At 39.3% G+C, this 10,518-nt stretch overlaps 1 protein-coding gene, 1 long non-coding RNA gene and 1 pseudogene across 2 annotated transcripts; 1 reads left to right on the plus strand and 2 right to left on the minus strand.

Annotated features, from left to right (window-relative positions):
- Positions 1-459: 459 nt before the first annotated feature.
- LOC112165511 lies at positions 460-2,137 on the minus strand (annotated as a pseudogene).
- Positions 2,138-4,306: 2,169 nt separating this feature from the next.
- Positions 4,307-5,521, minus strand: LOC112201582. Its single transcript, XR_002936815.2, has 2 exons — positions 5,376-5,521; positions 4,307-4,475 (listed from the first exon to the last, which is right to left on the minus strand). It is a non-coding gene; the product is annotated as an uncharacterized LOC112201582 (long non-coding RNA).
- Positions 5,522-6,337: 816 nt separating this feature from the next.
- Positions 6,338-10,265, plus strand: LOC112166236 (zinc finger MYM-type protein 1). Its single transcript, XM_024303027.2, has 4 exons — positions 6,338-6,739; positions 6,853-6,978; positions 7,371-7,464; positions 7,660-10,265. The coding sequence occupies exon 4, from the start codon at positions 7,672-7,674 to the stop codon at positions 10,159-10,161; it is 2,490 nt and encodes an 829-aa protein (XP_024158795.1). The 5' UTR covers positions 6,338-6,739; positions 6,853-6,978; positions 7,371-7,464; positions 7,660-7,671; the 3' UTR covers positions 10,162-10,265.
- The last annotated feature ends 253 nt before the right edge of the window (positions 10,266-10,518 follow it).

Consider the following 10,518-nt stretch of genomic DNA (forward strand, 5'->3'; position numbering starts at 1 on the left):
GATTGCTATATTGCTATGTTTTTAGTAATTATATATTGTTTAAAGTTACCAATTTACTTTTAAAGACAAAAAAATTGTGAATATATTTAAAAATGGGGAGCCCCATTTTTGTTTTTCGCCTAGAGCCCCTAAAAACTCAAGGTCAGCCCTGGTTTTTGGCTTACCCTCCATAGCCAGTCTTAAAGATGATACATTTCAGTAACAATAGTAGGATGCTATTCAGCTTTTTCCTAATCTCCCAATTGTTCTTCACGGGATCCATGAAGTGGATGTTCACTGATGTAAGTAGAAATGGAACAACCCTAGCTTTTTTATTGCTAATTAGGCCTCGCTAGCTTTCATATGTCATTCATTTCCAAATGATCACTTACAAAATGGAGGCTTGCAGAGAAGGAAAAACAACCGATACGTTATTACGTTTACAGAATCGAACAGAAGTCTTACATACACTGCATGCCATAGATACATGACCAAGCTGGCACCTTATTTATTTATTTATTTGGATACTGACTTGACAAAGAGCAAGCCCAAGAGATGTAATAACATAGCCCAAACTTACATAAAGGAAAGATCGTTCCCAACCTAAATCAACAATGATCAGGGCCACGGGAAACCACCCTCAGAAGAGAGAAAAAAAAAACAAGTGCAGTAATTAAACACAGAAGCAGACGGAGAGGGAAGACCTGGCAACTTATTTTTATACAAAAAAACATACATAGTGTGTAAAGTTAATACTCTCCATCCCATAACTCATCAAGGGACTCGTATGGTCCGGTAGCCGTAACCAACTCTTCTTCTCGAACCATCATTTTGCGCTGTGGGATTTGATTGATCTTCTCAAGATCCTCTTCTGTTAGTTCCCAGTCGAACACCTGCACATTCTGCTTCAACCTCTCCTTGTTGTAGCTCTTCACTGCAAGAGTTGCTCCTACCTGATAAACCCATCTAATGCACACCTGCAACCAGAACAAGTACCACATCAAAGTCACAAACTCTATGTTTTTAAAACTAATGGGTACCAATAAGTTTCTACAACAAAACTACAAGGCAGTTTAGTTAACCTGAACAACAGTCTTTCCCCGAGCCTCGGCGATTTCATTGAGCACTTTGCTTTCGAGAACATGATTGGTACCCCAACTGGCTCCTATGGCACCCAATGGGGGGAAGGCAGTCACAACTATACCGTTGGCCTTGCAGAAGTCTCTGAGCTTCTTTTGTTGCCAAAATGGGCTCATCTCAACCTATACATGCGCAAACTTGATCAATGTTGATAAAAATATCAGTTCAGTGCTACTAGAATTGCCAGGGGAAAAAAGGGACCAACTCACTTGGTTGACTGAAGGAGGAATAGTAGCAAAAGAGAGCATATTCTGAGTCTTCTTGGTAGAGAAATTACTGATTCCAATGGATTTGGTGAGGCCAAGTCTCTGAGCTTCTTCCATGGCTCCCCACACACCCTTGAAGTCCATCGGCATTTGGTCCTTCTCCTCGGGAAATTCCATCACTTTCCCAGGCGTGCCACTGATGGGCCAGTGAATCAGATACAGATCAAGGTACTCCAATTGAAGAGTCCTACACAAAAGAATTCACACAGATTAGTCATCATGCACCCAATACATTTAGAGAGAGTCAATTCTTTTTTCTTTTTTTTCTTTCCGAAATCGCTAGGCTTACTGAAGCGATTTCTTTAGAGCAGGGAGAACCAAATCAGGGTGAGCATCATTACATCAAAGCTTGGAAGTGATGAAGAGCTCGTCCCGAGAAGCCACGAGGCCCAGTTTGAGTGCTTGGGCTATGGCTACTCCCAGACTCTGCTCCGAGCCGTACAGGGAAGCCGTGTCGAAGTGGCGGTAACCGAGCTTGATGGCCTCGAGAACAGCTTCCATCAGAACCTCTGGTTGTAAATTGTTGGATGCTGTGCCGAAGCCAAGCACAGGCATGGTCCTGTGGCCATCGGAGGATTCAAGAACCACTACTGGGATTTGGGTTGCTGCCATCTCGGTTGATTTTGCTGAAAGCTGGGTTCTTTTATAGATTTCGTTTGTTCTTCAGTCAAGGAGAGAAGACTCGATGAAACTCTCTTCGCTCTTCCACTTGGCCAGTAACGTCATTGCTCATGTAGGCCAGTCTAGGCGGCCGAGGAGCGACCCGAGTGTGGTTAGTGGCGCACTCGGCCCTTTTTTGAATGATTGAACTTGTCATCTTTTGAATAATTGTACGGCCTGCTCTAACATGCATTTATTCTATTTGATAGTTACCATATTTGGTAGTTCCATAATTATGCTTTGAACCTCTAGCTTCTTTATACTGTTTAACTACATACTACACAATAGCTTCATTATTTCTCACTTCTTTTAAGATGCATTGTTGTAGTCTAGTCTATACTTTGCTCCCATCTTGTCATCCATATATGCCTTATATGGTTCCTTCTGTCAAGTCACTTGGCCTCATCTAAATAATTAAACCTTTATTTTCTTGCTATTGTTCAACTACAGACTACATGGAGATTAAGTCACAGAATACACGGTATCAAATAATTCATATAATTGCACCACATTTTTTTGCGGATCATAGCTTAATAGTCTATTCTCTTTGTCTAAAACTTTACTATATTTGAGGCAATCTCATATAATTGAGAAAGATAAAGTGAATGAGTTACTTTTTAAAATTGCTTCATCATGAATTCTCCTTGTCCAGATTCGTCTTAAGGAAATTTCTCTTCACTTGAATTTCCCTCGAAGGGAATACTCATCCAAATTTGTTTTGAGGAGATTTCTCTACACACAGATTTGCATTTAGAGAATTACTTCTCACCCATAATCACCTTGAGGGTATTTCTTCTTACTTAGATTCGTCTTGAGAAGATCTCTTTCACACATATTTGCATTTAGAGAATCACTGAGTTTTTTCATTTTTTTTTCATAAGATTTTACAGATAATTCTTCATATTATCGAGGATATATACCAAAAATCTAAGATCGGGGATATTTGACAATGTCAGAGAAATTTCGCAGAAACGGTAGAAGATTTGCATTTAGAGAATTACAGAGTTTTTTTTTTTTTTTAATTAGATTTTATAGATATTTTTTCATATTATCAGGGATATATACCAAATATCTAATATATATTTGATGATATCGGATATTTATTGAGAATGGGCCACAATGACTATCCGATGTACTTATAGTGGATGTAAACATCCCAATATCGTAATTAATGCAATTTCCTTTTCTTGAAAAAAACTCCTACCTATTGGTACTACGGTGATTTTTGTTTTTGGCTTACCCTCCGTAGCCAGTCTTAAAGATGATACATTTCAGTAACAATAGTAGGATGCTATTAAGGTTTTTCCTAATTTCCCAGTTGTTCTTTACGGGATCCATGAAGTGGATGTTCACTCATGTAAGTAGAAACGTAACTATTGCTAATTAGGCCTCGCTGGCTTTCATATGTCATTCATTTCCAAATGATCACTTACAAAAAAGGAGGCTTGCAGAGAATGAAAACCAAGCAATACGTTATTACGTTTCCAGAATCGAATAGAAATCTTTATACAATGCATGCCATAGATACATGACATAGCTGGCACCCTTGTTTTTGGATACTGGACTTGACAAAGGGCAAGCCCAAGAAGATGGAATAACATAGCCCAAACTTACACAAAGGAAAGATAGTTCCCAACCTAAATCAACAATGATCAGCGCCGCGGGAAAGTGAACAGAAAAAAAAAAAAAAAAAAAAACAAGTGCGGCAATTAGAGTGTAAAGTCAATACTCTCCATCCCATAACTCATCAAGGGACTTGTATGGTCCGGTAGCCGTAACCAACTCTTCTTCTCGAACTATCATTTTGCGCTGTGGGATTTGATTGATCTTCTCAAGATCCTCTTCTGTTAGTTCCCAGTCGAACACCTGCACATTTTGCTTCAACCTCTCCATGTTGTAGCTCTTCACTGCAAGAGTCACTACTACAAAAAGGTCATCAGACGACGGTGGATTTCTGTTGTCTGATGACCAAGCTCACCGTAGTCTAAGTGAGTGTTGTGTGATTGAAAAATCAGACAACGGTGATTCCACCGTTGTGTGATAACTGTTTGCTCAACAGAAAACATATTTCCGTTGTGTGAATTCTGCGCAGGCAGGTGCCTGGCATGGCATGCGTGGGGATGCCTTGGCACATTCAGACAACGACAAAGACAACAAAAAGAAATTTTGCCGTTGTCTGAGATTCATAACTGTCACGCCCCGAATTTTGAATAACTAATTCATAATCCGAAACATGAAAAATCAACTACAACACCAGTCACTCAAATTTCAAATCTCAATTTAATTATTACAACTCACTTATACAAAGTAAATATGTAAAGCTCAAATTGAGCATCACTCACCTCACTATTACAATCATTGTAAAACTACAACAATTACTCTAACCCGCACGATCACCGCCCTGATTCTCCTAACCTGCAAGATTACCCGCTACACAATTTGAATAGTGTACCGGGATTGCAACAACACCAAACCCGGTAAGCTTTTGACAGCTCGTGAGTAAATAAGAAGGAAATGTTGATTATAAATCATCTTTCTTTTAACTCAAGTAAACAACCAACAATCTCAACATCTGTAAGGAAACATCAAACCAAAACACGGAAAATCCACAACGAATACATTTCCACAATCCTCTAATCCACAATATCACTACTTTGGTCCATCCCAACTGTTTGGATCCAACTATATCTCTGTTATTATTTAACCGGCGGTCTTCGGACTTTTCCCTTGTCCTCAGAGCACTACATCTCGGTTATTATCTAACCGGCGGTCTTCGGACTCCCAGTCCTCAGAGCACTACATCTCGGTTATTATTTAACCGGCGGTCTTCAGACTCCCAGTCCTCAGAGCACTACATCTCGGTTATTATCTAACCGGCGGTCTTCGGACTCTCAGTCCTCAGAGCACTACAATTCTACCCTCTAATCAACTCAGAAGATCAACATGATTATCACACACATTTATCGGTTAACATCATCATAAACAATCATGGTAATTTCCAATACAATATCATATCTCAACCAAATTATCATAATTCCACACCCACCTCAATGTCACAACATTCCATATATATATCCACGTAAATATATATATACGTAATCATCCGCACAGGGATAATCACTAATACCAACTATAAATCACACACAAGAAAATTAGGAAATTCATTTTGTATAATTAAAACATTTTACTTACCTATGGACAGTAGTTGATCAAGTCCATATGATTAAAAACAAATATTTATTCCATAAATATTTTTTCACACAATTACGACAAAATAAATTAATTTAAAAGTGTTCGGTTCGTAATATGAACCACGTGAGGTTTACTCACCCCTAATCCCGCTGCGTCTTCAATTTCACAAAACACTCCAAAACCGCTCACAAAGGAAGACCGTCAATCACCTAAATCCAATATGATCATAACTTAGCCAACAACTCATAATTAAAATAAAGACGATCGACGGTCGGATCGAAATTATATGATGATCCAACGGTCGGATCCTCACGGATCGCCCATAGGATCATCCCCCAAAATTATCACGAAGATCCAACGGTCGGATCTTCCTGAATCGTCCTTATAAACATCTCCACAAAATTTCATGAAAATCCGACGGTCGGATTCTCACGAATCGCCTTCCAAATCACTAATTCACAATTATACGAAGATCCAATTGTCTGATCTTCGTCCGTGACCTCACAAAGTCACCGGGACAGTCATACGATCAACATATCAAAACTACAAGTCCATCGGACGGTCCGATCTTCACAGATCATTAATCGAACCATCGAAATTAATTAAAACCGTAAAATTCATAACTAAAGCATACGATATCCAAAAATTATGAATTATATATGCAAACGATCGTATCGAAACCTAGAATCTAAAACTGTAAAGAAATCACATTTTTGACCCCCGTAGGTGGCCGGAAAAAGGGTCGCCGGAAAAAGGACAGAGCCGCCGCCGACCACCGCCAATGGTGTCGGAGCCTGGCTGCTCCTCTTCGTCTCATCAAGCCCAACCACTTTCCTAACTAGCACAAAGTCTGAAAATGAACGGAAGTGGTCGAAAAGTTACCTAGAAGCCACGGTTTGGCCGGAAAATTTCCAGAAACCGGTAGCAGCTCCGATCAACGTGAAAACGTCCACCACTCGCTTCGATTTCTTCATGAAAGTGATTCAGAACTTCATTCCGAGTGCATCTGTCCAAGAATCTCAAAGATTGAACGTCTAGAACTCGAGATATCGGTTTTGACTCAAAATTGAGCAAAAACCGGTTTCGATCTCCACCCAGTGGCGGATCTACACGGTAGGCTATCTAGGCTCAAGCCTAGACAACTTTTTGGCCAAAAAACGACAAAGTATATATATATCTATTAATCTATCTGACTTCAGCCCATACTCAAAGAAAAAAAAAAAAAAAAAAAGAATAGAGAGGTAAGAGGTTTCTCCGCGTTCTCCCCCAGCCACATCTTCGAGAGTTTGAGACGTCATCACGTCAAGCAGTCCTCTGACTCCTCAGTCCTCTCATCTCTTCGCGATTCGCCTCCACTGGTCCTCCCCTATTTTGCACAGATCGGAAATATCAGAGACTCAGAGTATCAGGTGATTCAGGTGATCAGGTCTGCCTTTTCTTCTCCAATCTCCACCTCTCCCTTCCATTGCCCGATCTAATGCCCAACAGCCCAACAGCCCAAGGTTTCTCTCACTCTCCTAGTCTCCTTTGTGCCAATTTCTTATCTTGTTCGATTTTCTTAATGTGGGTTCACTGGGTATATTCCATTTCACTGGGTATCTTGTTCGATTTGCAGATTTGCAGAGATTCTTGGCTTCTTGCAGAGTTGTAGACTGGAGTGACCGAAGAGTTGGTTACTTGGCTGATTGCCTGGGTTTCTGGAAGAGTTCTGGACTTCTGGCCTTCCATGGCTCCATGAATTGTGAGTTGGGATTTTGAGTTTTGGGTATAAGTAGATGATTGGGATTGTTGGATTTGTGATGGGGATATCGGTTTTGGCCTTTTGGGTTTGTTTCACTCGGCTTAGTCAGTTTATTTGTGCAGTAGGCTGTAGGCTAATATTGTTCAATGCGGTTGATAATGCATTTTCACCCCTCAGAAGATATAAAACAATATTTGATATTGTTTTTGGACTTAATTGACTGTAAGCAAATAGTTTCAATTAGATTGTTATAGTATAATACAATATCTAAAGGGCATAAAACTGTCTTATTATTTTGAATGCATGTTCTTGCTCATTGGCCACAGCCCACAGCTCTACTTCTTTAGATATGCACCAAGTAAAAATTCTGAGATTGTCGGTCCATCTTGCAGGTTTTTTTTTAATAATGCTACTGTGGAGACAGACAATCCTGATCTGAGAGATCGTGCATACATATATTGGCGCCTTCTATCAACTGATCCTGAGGTGGGTTTTGTCTAATTATGTGTATAGTGTTTGTGTATAGTGTCTAATTAATGTCTGCTGCTAGTTAGTAACTAATAATAATGTATAATTAGTTGTAGTTGCATTATGTATGAAATGTACATATATATATATATATATATATATATATATATATATATATACAATTCTAATGGTGGTATCTATATAATACTATAGGTATTGAATATAATGACAGATCACCGGAAACCCAAGAGGTACAAAAATCTTTTGTCATGGTTTACAAGTGGTGCTCCATCAAGTGATAGTGTCGATGAGATTAGAAGTGGGAGTGGGAGTGGGAGTGGGAGTGGGAGTAGAAATGTGACTGAGAAATCTGTTAATGATGTCCCTTTAAACCCTTCACCATCTATTCCACTAGAAGAGTGTCATAATGAAAGAATTGAGAGAGAAGAAAGTTTTGATGTTAGTTCTCTTGAACGTGATCCAGGAATAAGGCGTCCAATATGCAAGTACCCTTTGAATGAGCGTGACAATATTCGAAGAGCTTATGTGGTCTTAGGACCGTATCAACCTCACTTAAGTTTTTACCCATTATCATTTGACGGAGGTCAAGGTCGAAAATTTAATCCTAAGTGGTTCAAAGAATGGCCGTGGCTTGAGTATTCCGCAGAGTTGGACAAAGCATTTTGCTTTCCTTGTTTCTTGTTTGATAGTTTCCCATCTCATCATCCAGCATTTACTGAGCATGGGTTTCAAGGTTGGAAGAATGTTATGTCAAAAAAATCTGGCATTGTCTATCACGTGGGAGGCATAAATTCCCCACATAATATTGCCATGCACAAGTGGGAGTCACTAAGAAACCCATCTAAGCATATTGAAAGAGTGATTAGCACACAATCATCACAAGAAGTAGCAGACAACCGACTCCGGCTTATTACTACTATAGAGAGTGTAAGGTTGTTGGCACGCCAAGGTTGTGCTTTTAGAGGCCATGATGAATCGGTTAATTCATCCAATGGTGGCAATTTCAATGCGGTTGTGGATTCCTTTGGAAGAATGAATATGGATGTTCGCAGAGTCTTACAAAATGCTCCTGGTAATGCCAAATATATTTCTCCCCTTATTCAAAAACAATTTCTAAATATACTTGGTAACAAAGTTAGAACCAAGATTCGGGAGGAAGTGGGAGATGCCAAATTTTGTATCCTTGTTGATGAAGCTGTTGATGTATCTAATAGGGAACAAATGTCTATCATTCTTCGATTTGTTGATTGTGATGGGTTTATTAGAGAACGGTTTTTCAAAGTGCTTAGTGTGGCAGACACTTGTTCTCAAACTCTAAAAGATGAGATATCTAAAGTCCTTACTCAATATGATCTTCAAGTAGAAAATATGCGTGGGCAAGGCTATGATGGTGCTAGCAACATGCGGGGTGAATTTAATGGTTTGCAAGCTTTGTTTCGTCAAGAGTGTCCATATGCATATTATGTTCATTGTTTTGCTCATCGCTTACAATTGACTTTAAATGCTGCAGCTAAAGGGGTGCATGATATTTGGGAATTCTTTTCAACTCTAAGTTTGATTGTAAATTTTGTTGATTCTTCTGCAAAAAGACATTCAGCTTTGAGAGTTATTAGAGAAGAAGAAATTGCAAATTTAGTGGCTGCTGGAGCACTTGAGACTGGTAGAGGTGCTAATCAGACTTGCACTTTGCAACGAGCAGGGGCTACTCGTTGGGGTTCACATCTTCGCTCTATTTCAAGTTTGATTAAGTTATTTGGAGCTACCCAAACAACTCTTGCAAATTTGGTTGCAGATGGACCAAATAAAGTACAAGGAGAAGCAAAGAGTGTAGGTAATGCAATGAAGCGTTTTGATTTTGTGTTTTGCTTGCTTTTGATGCATGATGTCATGAAGATTACTGATTTTCTTTGTCAGTCATTGCAAAAAAAAGCCATAGACATATTGAATGCTCTCAATTTTCTTTCAATAACAAAATCAAAACTTCAAGATATGAGAGAAGATGGTTGGGATGATTTGATTATGAGGGTTGAAACATTTTGTTGTGAGCATGATATTATTATGCCAGATATGTCTGCTCCTTATAAGAAAAGTATAAGGGCTTGTGAACAAAATATTACAAATGAGCATTATTATCGGGTCAATATACTTAATGCTGTGATAGACTTTCAATTGGCAGAGTTGGATAGTAGATTTACAGATAATTCGTTGGAGCTCCTTATTCTTAGTGCTACATTTGATCCACGCGATAATTTTCGATCATTTAAATGTGAAGATGCTTGCAATCTTGCTTTGAGGTTTTATCCTCAAGATTTTACTTCATATGATATGCTTGCTCTAGATGTGGAGTGTGGGTATTTTGTAGCTGGTATTCAGAAGGATCCAAGATTTGCCAACACAACTACTGTGTCTGATTTGTGTCGGCGGTTAGTTGAATCAAGAAAGTCAGCATTCTTTCCTATGATTTATAGATTGATTTGTCTTGTGCTGACTCTGCCAGTTTCTACAGCAACAACAGAGAGAGCATTTTCATCTATGACCATCATAAAAAACAAACTTCGAAATAAGATGGAAGATGAGTTTTTTGATGATTTGATGGTTCTCTACATCGAAAAAGAATTTGCCGATAGCATTGATAATGATTCTGTGATTGCTGAGTTTGAACTCAGTGGGTCTAGGAGGGTACGATTTAGTTAGTTTAGTGTTATTTTACAACAAATGTATGCTTGTAGTTTTTAATTTACGGGGTTTGGTTTTATGTCCCCTCCGTTGTATGTTTTGATCCAAAATAATAAAAGCGTGAGGATGAGCCTCCCACTGGGTTCCAAACCTCAAAAAAAAAAAAAATTATTGTGCCCTTCTAATTAGCCTAGACAGGAATTTGATCCTGGTTCCGCCACTGTCTCCACCGCCGTTTAGCCGCCGTGAGGGGAGGAAAGGAGGCCATGGGGAGGTGCGCAAGGTTGAGGCGAGGCTACCCCAAGAATTTCACGTCCTATGGTGGCCGGAGGAGGAAGAAATGGCGGAAGGAAGAAAATTTGCGATTTCCGGCCG

The sequence above is a fragment of the Rosa chinensis genome, chromosome 5 (assembly GCF_002994745.2).
Source record: "Rosa chinensis cultivar Old Blush chromosome 5, RchiOBHm-V2, whole genome shotgun sequence".
NCBI lineage: Eukaryota > Viridiplantae > Streptophyta > Magnoliopsida > Rosales > Rosaceae > Rosa > Rosa chinensis.